The sequence below is a fragment of the Fistularia commersonii genome, chromosome 4 (genome assembly GCF_037954325.1).
Source record: "Fistularia commersonii isolate RoL2024-O1a breed Wild chromosome 4, RoL_Fcom_v1.0, whole genome shotgun sequence".
Lineage (NCBI taxonomy): Eukaryota > Metazoa > Chordata > Actinopteri > Syngnathiformes > Fistulariidae > Fistularia > Fistularia commersonii.
In genome coordinates, this window is record NC_141287.1 from 2,603,992 (window position 1) to 2,620,853 (window position 16,862).

General features: G+C 40.7%; 1 protein-coding gene across 1 annotated transcript in view; it reads right to left on the bottom strand.

Annotated features, from left to right (window-relative positions):
• LOC147234385 (aryl hydrocarbon receptor-like) overlaps window positions 1-16,862 on the bottom strand; it is a 52,279-nt gene that overhangs the window by 7,567 nt on the left and 27,850 nt on the right. The window contains exons 4-8 of the mRNA XM_086144703.1: window positions 11,935-12,024; window positions 7,623-7,752; window positions 5,675-5,808; window positions 5,254-5,456; window positions 5,064-5,173 (exon numbers count right to left, since the gene is read on the bottom strand). Coding sequence (XP_086000829.1) covers window positions 5,064-5,173; window positions 5,254-5,456; window positions 5,675-5,808; window positions 7,623-7,752; window positions 11,935-12,024 — 667 coding nt within the window. The remainder of the gene's footprint in view (window positions 1-5,063; window positions 5,174-5,253; window positions 5,457-5,674; window positions 5,809-7,622; window positions 7,753-11,934; window positions 12,025-16,862) is intronic.

Below are 16,862 nucleotides of genomic sequence, written 5' to 3' on the forward strand. Positions count from 1 at the left end.
CTTAGCATTGGGGTTCTGCATGTGGAGAACATTTCGTTTCATGTCCTGGAGGAATCTCAGATAGATCTGGTGTTAGGCAGACCTTGGTTGAGGGCGCATGAGCCTACGGTTTCCTGGGCCACTGGGGAAATCCTGCGCTGGGGTGAGACTTGCAAGGAGCACTGTTTTCCCCAGCTCCCTCCAAGGAGAATAGTGCATCTCTATGCCACATCAGTAGAAAGCCCCAAGCAAGACCACCGGGCCCAGATCCCTTCCCGGGTTTTCAGGACGTCTTCAGCTCCCAACGAGCCGCCGCGCTGCCTCCACATCGTCCCTGGGACTGTGCGATCGATCTACTTCCAGGCCAACCGCTACCGAACGGAAAGATCTACCCTCTCTTTCTCCCTGAACAGGCGGCCATGGAGACCTAAAAAGAGGAATCCCTGCGCCAGGGCTATATCTGACCGTCGAAATCCCCTGCGGCCTCACCATTCTTCATCGCAGAGAAGGATGGAGGGTTGAGGCCCTGTGTGGACTACCGGATCCTGAACCAAGCCACCGTAAAATTCCGTTATCCTCTACCCTTGGTGCCAGCGGCTTTGGAGTCCCTCCGGGGGTCCAAAATATTCACCAAACTGGACCTCCGGAGCGCCTATAACCTGGTGCGCATTCGAAGAGGGGATGAGTGGAAAACTGCCTTCGTAACCCCCTCTGGTCACTGGGAGTACAGGGTCATGCCATATGGCCTAGCCAATGCCCCTTCCGTGTTCCAAGGCTTCATGAACGAGATATTCAGAGACTTCCTCCAAAAATTTGTGGTCATCTATATAGATGACATCCTGATCCACTCCCTTGATCTGTCCAGTCACGTTCGCCATGTCACCCAGGTCCTCACCAGGCTTCGCGAACACCAACTGTTCCTCAAGGCAGAGAAATGCCTGTTCCCCCAGACCACCGTCCAGTTCCCCGGCTACCACCTCCATCCACAGGGAGTGAGTATGGATGAAGACAAGGTCAGTGCCATCCACTCTTGGCCTCAACCCCAGACAATCAAGCAACTACAGAGGTTTCTGGGCTTCGCAACTTCTACCGACGGTTCATAGAGAGCTTCAGCCTACTGGCTACGCCCCTCACCTCCCTGTTACGCAGCAAACCAAAACGCCTGCATTGGAACCCAACCGCCACACGAGCCTTCCTGGAGCTCAAGAAGGCCTTCACGTCCGCCCCTCTGCTGCACCACCCGGACCCAGATCTTCCCTTCACAGTGGAGGTTGATGCTTCGACCACGGGGGTGGGAGCCGTCCTGTCCCAACCCCATGGAAAGCCAGCCTGACTCCAGCCCTGCGCCTTTTCAAAAAAGATGAGTTCAGCAGAGAGAAATTATGATTTCAGCAATAGAGAGCTCCTGGCCATCAAGCTGGCATTGGAAGAGTGGCGCCACTGGCTTGAGGGCGCGAAATACCCTTTCACGGTGCTAACAGACCACAAGAACTTGCAGTACCTGCGCCAAGCCAAGAGGTTAAACCCCCGCCAAGCTAGATGGGCCCTCTTCACCCGATTTCAGTTCAACATCAGATATCGCCCTGGCACTCAATGGGCGAGCTGACGCTCTGTCACGGATTCACTCTCCAGAAAACGCCCCAGAAGAACCGGAGAAAATCCTGCGTGACTGTGCTCGTAAACTCCATCCGGTGGAGCCTGGATGAAGAAATCCGGGAAGCATCAGCGTCCGACCCCGCACCACCCAACACTTCGGCCAATCGTACCACAAACCATCCTGGAATCTCCTCACCTCTGCACCAGGTACCGGGCATCCAGGAATGAGTGCGACTCAGAACATACTTCGAGACATATTGGTGGCCAGGAATGTCGAGACGTCCGATGATATGTCAGCCGATGCCCCGACTGTGCCAGGGCGAAAACGCCTCGTCACCTACCAGCAGGGAAACTGGAACCCTTACCCATCCCAAATAGACCCTGGTCCCATCTCGGCATTGATTATGCCACAGACCTTCCCCCCTCCAAGGGATACGCGAGCATCCTAGTGGTTGTGGATCGATTTTCTAAGGCATGAAAGTTGATCCCCATGAGGGGAGTCCCTACAGCATCAGAGGCTGCAGAAGCCCTCTTCAACCAGGTCTTCCGGAACTTTGGACTGCCGGAGGACATCGTCTGATCGAGGACCTCAATTCATATCCAGGTTTTGGAGAGCCTTCCTTCACCTGCTGGGGCAAACAGTGAGCTTGTCGTCTGGTTACCATCCCCAGACCAATGGACAAACAGAACGCAAGATCCAAGAGGTATGCCCCTACCTCCGAATGTACTGCCAGCAACACCCTGCAAATTGGAGTCAATTCCTTCCCTGGGCAGAATATGCTCAAAATTCCCTCCAGCAACCAACCACCGGGTTGACGCCATTCCAGTGCATGCTTGGCTACCAACCACCCATGTTTCCCTGGACAGGAGAATCCTCAGAAGTCCCAGCAGTCAATCAATGGTTCAGAGAGTGAGAGGGTGTGGGCCAGGGCCCACCGGCATTTGCAAGGGGCTCTACGCCGCCGCTGTGCAAATGCTCCCCAGGCCCCTGCATATGTCGTGGGACAGAAAGTGTGGCTCTCGACACTGGACCTTCGCATGAAACACCCCTGCAAAAAACTCAGGCCAAAGTATATCGGGCCCTTCAGGATCTCCCACCAGATCAATCCGGTTACTTTTCACCTTCAACTCCCGCCTGAATATAAAATTCACCCGGTATTTCATGTATCTCTGTTAAAACCGTGCTATTCCTCTGACTCTTCAGACGCTGCAGGCCCTGGGGTTGCTGTGCCGCCTCCCCTCCTTGACGAGGGACCCATCTACGCAGTACACCAGATACTCCAATCTCGACGCCGCCGGGGTCAACTGGAGTACCTGGTCGACTGGGAGGGGTACGGGCCAGAGGAACGCTCCTGGGTCCACCGCAAGGACATCCTGGACCCAGGGCTGTGGGAGGAGTTCCATAGCACCCATCCAGATCAACCGGCTCCGCATCTACGTAGTCTTCTCCCTGATGTGTGTATGACCTCCCGGTCTATCAACTTATTAAACCACCTGCGATTCTACAAACCTGTGTCTGTCCTCTTGGGAACCAACCGTAACACCGGTAAAGTCCCGATTTGCAGATGCTGTGCGCAGAAGTTCAGGGGCAGAAGTCCCATGAACCAGGTAAAATAGATCTTTATGAAGATATTTTGCAAATATTTATTTTTTATTTACCGACTTTTTTTTTTTTTTTTTCCCCCCCCGATTTATTTTTAAAATTCAGCTCAAGGCTCCGCTACACGCTCTGAAAGCCCAAAGCTCAAAATGAGTTCATTACATAAATAAAATTTAATTTCTCTAATACTTTGTGAATTTCTGAAGCATCACACTTGTTTATACAAAGTGCAAAGGTAATGAAAAGCAATATAAACAGTGGTACCTTTATTTTAGACATCAAAAAGTGATCGCGGCTCCCAGTGTTTTTTTTTTTTTTCCGAGGGTCCAAATGGCTCTTTGGGTGTTACGGGTTGCCGACCCCTGGTCTAGACCTCCTGCAGCTCCAATTCCAACATCCATCTACCAATATATTCACTATCCCTCCTCTGTACATAACCAACCATTTTAGTCTGGCTTCTCTGACCTTCTCCAAAACATCTAACATGTGCAATCATTGTGTAATATGTGGTCTGCTCTACGTACTGCAGGGTTGTGGCTCCCTAAAGTGCTAAAGTGTTGTGACGTATCATGGTCCTTGTAGGGCAGCGCAGACTTTACTTTTAGTCTTACAGTTGTTTATGCCTGCTGACTAAGCACCAATGAACCTCTAATGGCACTAGAAAAAGAAATATATCCGAGCTCTGAACTGCTCTCCCCCTTTTTCAGTGCACTCTTCAGGTCATCAGTGATGCCTTCCTTAGGCAGTGGATTTGCAGGCCTCATCTTCTTCCCTGGCAGTTCTGCAGCTTTGCTCAAATCTGCTCCGTAATCCAGAAGGATTACTCGCAAATGCTGTCTTAACTCTCGGCCCAGGTTGGACCAGGTCCCCATCAGCTTCTTTTTACAAGGGTAAATCTAACCAGAAGCAAGTTACTCTCGGTATATTTTGAATACCTTAACCCTCGTATTATGTTTAGGGTCAATTTGACCCATTGGCCCAATGGGTCAAATTGACCCTCAACATAATATGAGGGTTAAACATGTCTTTGTGTTAGCCTGATTGTAGGATGGTAAAGAATCATTTCTTGAGCAGTTTGAAAAGATTTTTATCAAAAACTTTCATTCCGTGGGTCGAAAATGGTAAAATTGAGGTGGCAGAACATTTGTTATTGCTATATTCCTCTAATATCAAAACGAGATATGTGTATATGCTGTGTGTTGAATGTTGTAACAGGTATTACTGTCATTAGTTGAATTATTTTTTAATTCATTTTCATTCCATTTAATAAGCAATTAAACGTATAACTATATCGACTTGTAAAGTATGTGAAAAATATGGCAAATATGTTTTTTGTATTAGCATCACAGAAAATAATTCCTTACCTGTTGCTATAGTTGAAGAAATCTCAAAGGCAATTTAATTACTATAAAATTATCAATGAGTAAAACTTACTTCTGACATGGTTTTCTGCACAACACAGCATTTTTTAATTCATTTTCATTCCATTTAATAAGCAATTAAACGTATAACTATATCGACTTGTAAAGTATGTGAAAAATATGGTATAAATATGTTTTTTGTATTAGCATCACAGAAAATAATTCCTTACCTGTTGCTATAGTTGAAGAAATCTCAAAGGCAATTTAATTACTATAAAATTATCAATGAGTAAAACTTACTTCTGACATGGTTTTCTGCACAACACAGTATTTTTTAATTCATTTTCATTCCATTTAATAAGCAATTAAACGTATAACTATATCGACTTGTAAAGTATGTGAAAAATATGGCATAAATATGTTTTTTGTATTAGCATCACAGAAAATAATTCCTTACCTGTTGCTATAGTTGAAGAAATCTCAAAGGCAATTTAATTACTATAAAATTATCAATGAGTAAAACTTACTTCTGACATGGTTTTCTGCACAATACAGCATATCTGCTGCATGGATGAATTGATAACCAGACCCTCGTACTCTGAGCTCGGCCTCTGTGTATCCCAGGACGATTTTCCCCCTGAAGAAAAGTGTGATGATTTAAAATAATTGATCATTAAATGTATATTATTTAAAGTTATATCCAGGTATGAATCTTACTTTGCATCACAGGCCAGTGGTGTGAAGTCCAGCTTATGTTTGGTTCTGAAGATCATGTTCTTTGTTCTGATCTCAAGGATAGACGGAGGCTGCAGAGGAGTCGCGATGGCGAAAAGGGCGAGCTGTGGTGGTGCGTTTACGCCATTTTCTTGTCGCTGGTTCTGACCATGCAGAAACTTTAACCTTCCCTGGAAGTTCAAAGCCTGTACAGAGAGGATTTTACCTTTTTAATTCGATAAAGAAAAAGGTTGCGCCTTTTTGGGTTCAAACACAACTGCAATTCACCTAAATCCATTTGGAAACAAAGTCCATTATATATTGACAACATTTTTATCAAGACTGTTGGCTTCATGTCACATGTTTAATGAGTCTTATAAGCTAATAACAGTGTGCTATATTCTCGTTTAAACGTGCAACCCACCAGGAAGCCAGAGGAATTATCTAGGAGGCAGCGGAAACGGCACACAAAGCCTCTCTCCAGGAATGATGAGTTCTCAGGCGGAAGCTGTTCGGGGTTATAAGTGACCAAAGCTGAGCTGCTGTCAGGTTCCACCGCTTTAAAAACAAATAAAGAAAAAATAAATACAAATGATAAATGGGTTAGATCACTGTGACCGACTCATTTTAACACAGAACATTTAATCTCTGTGTACATGTTGGTAAAATAGATAACCGAGTTTCCAAATTTTGACTATAGGATACGTTATTTATAGGAATATATAGTATAGGAATATATAGTATAGAATATACATATAGGAATCTTGACAATTTATATATTTTATTGTATTCCTACTATTATCTATTACTGTTGAAACTCTGGCACAACAATTTCCTTCGGGATAAATAAAGTTGTTCTCATCTCATTTACGTAGTTTCATGTTTTTATGGAGTAAAATTGAACCAATAACTTTAACACCTTTATCACCTCCTAATAAATTAAGGAGTCTGAAGGATTCATGAAAGTGTACATTTTAACTCAATTTCCTATATTTATCCCAGTGTCATTTTAATTTGTCATTACTAAACTAAGTCAGCAATCAATGGATAGATCATAAAAACATCAACTATTGACTATTATTGTTGCTATATAGTTGTAACTGAATACCTCACTGTAGAAATCATTAAAGAAACAACAATTTAAAAACTTTTCCACAGTATATTGAAAGTCTAGTGCAGTTCAGAGCCGGACTTCAGCTAAAGGTTGTTGCTTTTATTTAAGACTGATTGGACATTTTTGGAGCAGATGATTGTCTCTGTAGTAACCAGTTTAAGACTAAAAGCTTCTACGCTTCAAATAGTTTTGATGGATGGTCATTGAATCAAAGTAAAACAATTGTACTTATTATATTGATGTTACTGTATTATTCTAGCTAAACAGCAGAAGAGCCGGAGCTCAATGAATTCATTTAAAAATGAGCAAGACATGTAACAAAATGTCCCCGTATTACCCAACTTCCCAGAAACTTAAAAAAAAATATGCCTCAGGACAGACAATCTATTCTTACTTATTAAAATCTGAAGGTTTGGAAAACAGAAACAGTAATGTACAAAATAATAATTATATTCTTATGACGGCCCATCATATGTGTGTGTGCAATCAGTGTTTCTATTGTCTTATTCAAAGATTTATGAGGGAGGAAACATCATTTACATAAAATATTCAGGTTTTGAAACCTTTACTTTGTGCAGCAACTGTCATATTATATATGACAACTCAGTTTAGAGGGATTTACACTCCACAATTAAGGAACTTATGTCCAGCTCTGCACAAGCAATCTGTATAACAGATTTTTATCATTTATCTTTATCATTTTATCTTTATCTAGCACAAAACTTCATCCTATTTTGCTGCCATTAACATGAAAAACCTTGACAGTGCCATAATATGGAAACCGTGCACAAACACCGGCTGCTCATATTGTGAGCTACTTTTGATTACAGGGGAATTTATTGATGCTGTGAGCAGTCAAGAGCTAAATTCGGTCAGTAACAAGACTTGAGGACGCTCACAAACAGACTGTGCACAACTTCTAGGGTGGGTTAGGAGTGTCTTGGCTTAAACACATTGCTAAAAACCAAGCCATACAGACATAAGCATCTTAAAGCCCAAATACAGATCTCCGACCACTTCACCTCATAAGCCACAGTGAAGATTACTGGGTCATGTGACCTGACCTGAGGATGGTCTTACAGCTTATTGCCTAAACTGTGTGTGCTTAACCATCTGATACAAATGTCTGTGTGTGAACACAGACAATGATATACATTCTATCTCTGGATAAATACAAATGCTTGTACAAAATAAAATCGAATAAAATCGATTAATTTTAACATTGATCCCTTAACATATAGAGGCAGAGTATGGTCACCTTGGGGTGAGTCCTGGCTCACGGTTGACGAAGTGTTCGGAGGATTCAGAGCCCAATGTAAGTTTCTCCTGAGCTCCTGTTGATCTTCTGTATGGACAAGTTCGTACACGCTCTGATGTATGACATCCGTCTGCCAAAATAACAAGCAAAGAAGAAAATATTATTCCAAAAAACCAATGCTAAATAGTCATATATAACCGTGTCGATAAACAGATGCAAATAGGAAAGCTGATGTCAAAGGTTAGGCAGGTTTGGTTTTTGGTAGTAATCTATCACAAAAACATTCATAAGTGCTTACAAAAAGCTTGGTTGTCGCTGTCTGTTATACCAGCCTAAATTACTTTGTTTAAAATAATATCTTACTCTATGCAGCATGCTACTGTGACTGGTCTCTCCAAAAAAAGGCCAAGCTGTAAATAGGTTGGGTTTCCGCATTTTATTTTTTTGGTTTATGATGCAGGGTGTACTTCAAATGCAAAAATGTAGGTGAAAAACCAAAAGGAAGCAGAATAAATATAAAATAATGTATATAAATATAAATTAAACTAAGATTAAATTGTAAAGGCAAATTACAGATGAGACCGGTAGTTTCATCTGTAATTCAGAGGCCATATGTCACGTTTCATTTTGAGCCTGCAAAGCTTCATGGGTCACCTTGGTTAATAATTACCTTCCTGTGATCCTATGGGAGCGTATAATGTTCATAATTCAAATTAAAACACATTGCAAGAAATGCTTTTTCATTTTGAGAATGTGGCTGCATATTTTGACTCAGAACTAAAAAGGAGTAATAAGTAATTCAAACTGCATTTTCATTAAAAAGCACAAGATTTTTAAGATTTGATTTTTCAAAGCATACCCCATTAAATTGCTATTAAATTTAAAAAAAAACACATTTGAAAATTAAAATGCATCGGCAGTGATTCTTTTTCCTATTCAGAATTTGGCATAATTTAACTAACTAAAATGAGGAATAAGTCATCTTAATAGCGTTTTTTAATTTCCTTTTTAGGTTGCACTTTTTATGACAATTAAAAAGAAAATAAAACGAACAATGCTTCTCATGTTCATGTCCCAAAAGAATGACCAAAAATCAATATAGCTTGGTAATCCCTAGTTTGTCTGAGCACTAGAACACAGCACTCACTGAGTGATTAATGGGCAATTTCAAAAAAAGACAAAAGAGAAATAGTGTTGATTTGCAAGTGCTATCTTCAGCCTTCCTTTTCCATATTTAGGTATCCTAGTGACTAAAGGCTGCCTAGACAACTTTAGCATTAATCCTAAAAACCAGCCATAATCCTGAACCAGGTGACCTGAGTGATACACAACCTTCAAAGTGGGTCAGAAGATCTGATGAACATGTTGGACATCATGGTGGTGATAAGAGCCTTCCGAGACTAAAAGTGATGATATCACACTTCCAATACAGTTCCATTTGTGTATCTACACTGCTATAGTTTTTATGTCTATTTTTACCATTTCCTACTTAATGTTGCTTGTCTATTACTTTAAGTATTGTGCTTCATTCTTCTTCTTCTTCTTCTTTCGGCTTTTCCCGTCAGGGGTCGCCACAGCGAGTCAATCTTCTCCATCTAACCCTATTCTCTGTATCTTCCTCTCTCACACCAGCTACATTCATATCCTCTCTCACTACGTCCATAAATCTTCTCTTTGGTCTTCCTCGAGACCTATTGCCTGGCAGCTCCAATTCCAGCATCCGTCTACCAATATATTCACTATCTCTTCTCTGTACATGACCCAACCATCTGAGTCTGGCTTCTCTGACCTTCTCTCCAAAACATCGAACATGTGCCGTCCCTCTGATAGACTCATTCCTGATCCTGCTGTCTTTTGGTCATTGTAACAGTTTCTAGTCCAAACATCATCGCTGGTCTCACCACAGTCTTGTACACCTTTCCTTTTATTCTGGCCGATAGTCTTCTATCACATAGTACCCCTGACACTTTTCTCCACCCATTCCAACCTGCTTGGACCCGTCTCTTCACCTCTTTTCCGCACTCTCCGTTGCTCTGGACTGTTGACCCTAAGTACCTGAAATCCTCCAGCTTCTTGATCTCCACTCCCTGTAGCCTCACCGCTCCACCCGAGTTCCTCTCGTTCACACACATATATTCTGTCTTGCTGCGACTAACTTTCATTCCTCTCCTTTCCAGAGCATACCTCCACCTCTCTAGATTTTCCTCTACCTGTTGTCTGCTCTCACTACAGATCACAATGTCATCCGCAAACATCATGGTCCATGGGGATTCCTGTCTAACCTCATCTGTCAGCCTGTCCATCACCATTGCGAACAAGAAGGGGCTCAGAGCTGATCCCTGATGGAGTCCCACCTCCACCTTGAACTTCTCTGTTACCCCTACAGCACACCGTACCAGTGTCTCACAGCTAGCATACATGTCCTGCACCAGTCTAACATACTTCTCTGCCACTCCAGACTTCCTCGTACAATACCAGAGCTCCTCTCTTGGCACCCTGTCATATGCTTTTTCTAGGTCAACGAAAACGCAATGCAGCTCCCTCTGGCCTTCTCTGTACTTTTCTATTAGCATTCTCAACGCAAATACTGCATCTGTAGTACTCTTTCTAGGCATGAAGCCATACTGCTGTTCACAAATGCTGACTTCTGCTCTCAGTCTAGTTTCCACTACTCTTTCCCATAACTTCATTGTATGGCTCATCAACTTTATCCCTCTGTAGTTGCCACAATTCTGCACATCCCCTTTATTCTTAAAAATAGGCACCATCACAAGCAAGTATTGTGCTTCATTCTGCTGTATGCAATCGGATACCAAAAACAGATTGATCAAAATTACGATAAGCGTATGCATTAGGACAATAAAAATTCTACAGCAGTGGTTCTTAACCTTGTTGGAGGTACTGAACCCCACCTGTTTTACATGCGCATTCACCGAACCCTTCTTTATTGGATGGAGGATCGGTTCGTTGATGGGTACAAAGAACAGGCAGAGGAGCCTTTTCATGGAATCTGGCTCCCTTCACCTTGAATCCAGCAAGCGCTATGTTCTTGTAGTTCCCATCTCCATGCAGCTGAAGGAAGCCTTCCCTTAGTTTTGCCGGTGCTGGACTAGAATTGCTCATCTTGTCTTTGCAAATCATGCGGTTAGGACATCGATTCCAATCGCGTTCCGTCATACATGTGAATCCGTATTGTACGTGTTCTTCCGACCGCTTTCTTTTTTTGCCCGACATAATTAGTATGAAGGGATTAAAATATTAAGAAAGAAATCGCATGACGTACCATCACGACAGTCACAAGTTACAACAACTGAGCGCGCCAAAATCCCCGCAGCACGGATAGGCCGAGCTATGTAGCGTGATCACCTGCGGCCGGTGATGTCATCACCAATGTGTGTCTTGACCTCCGCCGAACCCGAGACTGACCCGCCGAACCCCTGGGGTTCGATCCAACCCAGGTTAAGAACCACTGTTCTACAGTGACTGTAGTTCCCTGACGGCTGATTAGGAACAGTCTGTATACCGTTCAACGATTGCAATTTAAAAAGTTTCAATATTGTTAGGATAGTAAGGGAAATGTTCTTTTTGGGGAATGGGAATGCATCGAATAAATTGCAAACATAGTTTGAATCAAAAACATTATAACAAGTTCTAGCTCATGGATAGGCTGGAATTTAAAGGTAATTCTAGTGAACTCTAGGTTTATTGTAAATTTCCAGAGGGCATTAGACTTGGACTTCGAATGATTCTGAGGTAATTCAGTGTACAACAAATGAAGATAGAAAACACATTTCATTGCAAGTGAACAAGATCATGAGATATTATTATAATGATTATTAGAACATCATTAGAATGAATTTAGATTGAGATTATGTTCAGCAAAAGACTTATTTTTGTTACCTTGATTAAAAACAAACTACAAAAAAACACTAGTTCAATCATGTGAAAAATATTTCCACAAGGAATATTCAGTGTGGTGTCCTTTGGATTAAACCTCTATATTAAACCTGTCTGCCCTCCCATGATAACAAAGTTGTGATTAGCCTGGTGCAAAAGTTCAACAAATTCTGAATAATAGCTACTGCGCAATACTAGTATTTTCTCCTCAGAATAAATTAATCAATCCATTGAGGGACCATCAAAAAATGTAAAAAGTGGAGTTGATGTTGGACCAACAATACCAAAAGTCACATTCATATCCTACATATTTGTTGACAAGTAATTTATTTGTGTGTCTATTTTATGTTCAGAAAATGCATCTGTTGTTGAGTTTTATGGTTTGCTGCCCAGTCAGCAAGGTTTTATACGTCACCTGGTGAAAGCCCAAGTAGTCCTGGATGGTATGAGAAGAATAGAAGATGGTACCACTGGCAGTGATAACAAGGACAAATCCATTTAGGGCCTGAGGAGCAAAAACATGGGAAGACATTTAATAATCCAAGTATGAATATATTCATGTCAGAAGAAATTAAAGGAAGTAGGAGTACAATAGCATACAAGTCCAAGTGCGATAGTAATATGCCGATATTAAAGTATTATACTTTAAAATCTATCTGGCCTTTAGTTACCTGTCGCCAGCATTGCCACCCATACAAAGAATACTATACTCTTGTACTCTATACTAATTACTATTGTCATAGTAATTAGAAGAATAAAGAATAATAAAGAAAAAAGAAAAAATAAAGAATAAAAAAAAATAAAAATAAAATAATAAAGAATAAAGATAAAGTGATACGAACTAAAAAGACAGTGAACAAAAAGGCAATAAAAAAACAAATAAAATAAAATAAGGAGCGTCTGAATCTAAACTAATTTGAGGATTCCTCGCAAATTCATCAACGGTATTTGTACATAAATGAAAAGTTTACATAATCAAGGGGCATGTTTTAAGTTTAAGATAAGATTTTTTTTTTTTTCGAAATTGTCGACAATCAGCTTGCTAAATATCTAACCTCATCAAACACATGCGAGTCCTGTTAGGGACTGGCAACATTTTGTAAACAAATGGACAGATAGCAACAAACTGAAAAGGATAGAAACACCTCATTTTTCACTTTATTTGTCCAAGGTTTCTGTTTAAGCACCACATTTCAAATTTTCCGCACGCCTTTGCTTGTCGGATGATATCGACCAAGATTTGCTTCAATGCGACAATACAGGATAAACAAAGCATAGCAACGTAGCATTTTTTTAAATAACCACACGTTCTGTCTTCTTGCAGTTTATTGACAATCCCGTCCTTCCTCTATCAGTGTGAAAAAATATTATCTCCATATAGCAATTTAATGTCTCGCCCTCTAACGTTTAAACTTCTTTCATCTTCTACTCCCGAGGAAAATCGGCACAACACAATCCTGTCTTCCACCTTCCATCTTTACACTAATATATCACTGATATCACTCATAAAACACTCATATATCTGTAAACTCTCCGTCTATCCTTATGCATGCAGGTTCCAATACACGCTTGGGAAAATACATTATAAATATTTAATTGAAGTATATTTCATTTGTGTTAATTCCTTTTTTTTTTACTTTTAGTTCTAAATTGGTAGATTATTGTGATCTTGAAATATTAAATAAAATTATCATTTTTCTCAAAATAACGTCACACTGGCGTAAGCCGGTATACCCGGCAGCAGGTAAAGTCCCGATTTGCAGATGCTGTGCGCAGAAGTTCAGGAGCAGAAGTCCCATAAACCAGGTAAAATAAATATTTATAAGGATATTTTGCAAATATTTATTTTTGATTGTTTACTGACACAGTGATTTTTTCCCGATTTGTTTTTAAAATTCAGGTCAAGGCTCCGCTAAACGCTCTGAAAGCTCAAAATGAGTTCATTACATAAATAAAATTTAATTTCTCTGTAATACTTTGTGAATTTCAGAAGCAACACACTTCACACTTGTTTATACAAAGTGTAAAGATAATAAAATGCAATATATACAGTGGTACCTTTATTTTAGACGTCAAAAAGTAATTGCGGCTCCCAGTGTTTTCTTTTCCGAGGAAACCGTGACGGGTTGCCGACCCCTGGTTTAACTCATTTGTTTTGTTTTTTTTAATCTCACATATTATCCTGCTGCTAGCCCTTAGTAGCAAAATTCTGAGGTTAATCTTTGTGAAGTGTGGCTCATAAGGCAAAAGCAATTAAAATGGACTTGCTTGATTTTACATTATTTTAGATCCTGCGGATGAAGCATCAACTATCTCTACAACCATACTATCTGTCTTGGCTACTTTATTCCTTCTCATCATCATAATGACTGCCCAAACTTCTTATTTTAAAAGATTGGGACCTTTCCCTGATTCTGGGAAACTTGACATCGCCTCTAAAATCGTTAAACAGTATTAGTTTTTGTATTTGTGTCCTATGTATTTTGACCACCTTTTAAACTAACTTAAACCTGCAACATGAACCTGAGCGGCCTTTTTTTCTGCCTTAGATTTAATTTATCATTGATAAGATTTCATTTCTCCTCCTGTACCTTCCATAGTTGTTACCAAATCGATGTTCTATTTAAGCTCCCTGACCAGTGAGATTGCTGTCATTTTCCTCTCCATGTTTCTTCTCAATATGTCCGTCTTACTCTCCATGTCTTTAACTATATCCCAGTCCATCTCCCCTCCATGGTGGATAAGAATTTCTAACCGGTTCTTAACCTGGACTCAGGGTGGATTTCAGGCTTGGACAGCTTCCAATGATAAAGCTTCTGTTCAGTTCTTGCTTTTTCTGTTTCTTAGGTCTGTATTCATTAAACTTTGACTCTCACTGTTGCACCTTTCAGTCTCCATGGTTATTTCTGCTGCCAAGTCCATGCAAACCTCATGTTCTGCTATCTGAGCCACTGGCCACCTTTTTGTTAAGACCTCTAATAATGATGATAATTGCATTTGACTTGCAATGGGATTTGGCATCTTCCAAAATCTCATAGAGGGCATCCATATCCTGATGTGATGCCTATGTTTAAAAGTTTGTCCTTATATTTTTACCGACAGAACTCGAGGTGAAGAAACCAAGGATGCACTCTGAGGAGTTGGGATCCACTAACAAGTCAAAACCTCTCTCATGTCTATCACTTCATTTAGAGAAAATTTTGAAAGCGTCTCTTATAAATCCAATTGCCGATGTTGAGCCTTTCCTCTCCTGTTTCAGATATTCCAATTTGGTACAATGTTCTTACATTTCAAATTCAAATCCTGATGATTCTCCTATTGCATACAGTTGCTCGATGTTGGTTGGGATCCACTTGTAGCAAATAGAAAACCTTAACAAGTGTTGAACCTCCATCAGATATTGGATCGGCCCCTTTCACGCCATTGGCTTTGGACTTGAAACTGACTTTCTATAACTTATTTTGCGATAATAGAGATGTGGTTTTTGGTTGCCTTCTTCACAGCATTCTGCTGGTCAGAACTGAGAACACCTGCAGGGTCTGGCATTGTCCAAAAAGTCTGATTTTGACTCAATCACTGCTGGCTAATGCAAGGCCAGGAAAGGCAGACACACTTGTATTTAACATTTTTTGTACTTGGGGATATTCTACTTTTAATGACCCTGTTGGTGACATCCGATGGCATCGAGCCCCTGCTGATAATGTAGCCCTCTTTTAATTGCCCTTTACTTATGTACAAGTGAGGGACATAGTAATACAAAGTTCTGTAAATGCCAAATTGCTTACTTTTAATAGATAGAATTTGTGTTTGATTGAGCCGAAAAATAAATTCAGGTAATCCAGACAAGTTACACAGAAGTGTCATAGTGAATGTGACCTGCCCTCCAGCTTCATGGATTTTAGCAACTCCGTTAGGGAACATCTCTTGTGTGCCTTTCTGGACGATGTGTTACCCGCCGCCAGAGTTCCTGGTCTTCAGCGTCCGAACTCCACATGTGGCCTACCTGCAAAATTTGACCACACCCGGTTCCAACTCCCTGTTTTCCCCAGTCCACTTTTGGGTCCAGGCCTACTCCATCGTGACACTTAGACTGGAATTAAATTGATGATACGCATCGCAGCTTCTGACAGCTTTGGCAAACTGTTCAGAATGTGAACTACTCTCAATAAAAAGTGCTGCAAAGATAGTTATTACGTTATTTATTACACAGTCCCCTCCTTCTATACGCCTAGTGCGTCTGTCAATCAATGTTTTCTGTTTTCAAAAGGCATCGATTGATAAGAATTTGATTTCCAATCAACTATTATAACAATTTGATGGTATACTGACTGCATAGGTTTGAGGGCTGTGCATGACGCTTTTGCACAGCATGAATGAAAAATGCCATATTACCATAGCATTAAAATACTGTGGGTCAGTTTACAATAAGATGGACATTTGATAAATTCAATTTTAGCTTTTTACACTTTTAATTTAAGTTTTGAAATCAAGATTGGAATAAAGAGTTATACCAAGCTATTTCTATTCAGATAGCTTTTCACTGAAACACAGATGTCATGTATGTCATCATCTGTAGTCCTTTTGAAAAAGCAGATATTTTTGTTATTTTTTTAATGTTCAAGGGAAAATAAGGCCATCGTGTGACTTCAGCCATCACAGCAGTGAGCTTACACGCATTTTACTGTTTGTTATTCTGTAAGTAATTCTGCAACTACAAGGAATTTGCAGGAATTTTTGCAGGAATTTGGTTAACAGTGCTAAACAGACAACATGTAACAGGCATTAAATAATTGAAAAATAAGGTGAGATCAGGGCAATGGTGGTTGGTTGTGCAAAGCTGTGCGAGGTCGAGCGGTCGCGGGGTCGGGACAGTGTCAATACCTGTTTATATGTTTACTTATACATGTGTAAATCTAAAGGCATGTGTAAATTTTCTCAAGATGAGCTTTCACTCTTCATTACAAACAAGCCAGAGAGATGTAGCCTTATCGCAATATTGAATCCTCCCTGGTAGGACAGGCTTTGGTTTCTCTCTGCTACTGGAATGCCAGGGTGGTTCATATTGGAAGGAACTGGACTGGAAAATCACTGAATCCAGTGGATCAAAAGCCATCATGCAGCCAATGAGCTGCCCTCATTCAATCATACATCAAGGGGAACAGAAGAGCCAATCCTGTTTTCAGTAAATGGGAGTTGAAATTTTTTCTTTATGAATAGGCCGTTACATATTATTTTCAAATAAATATGCTGCAACGGGGCATGTGCGACTAGTCATTTTTCACATTTCAGTTGATATCTGATGTGCTTATAATAAGCATAATAATAAATCAGGAATACAACTGA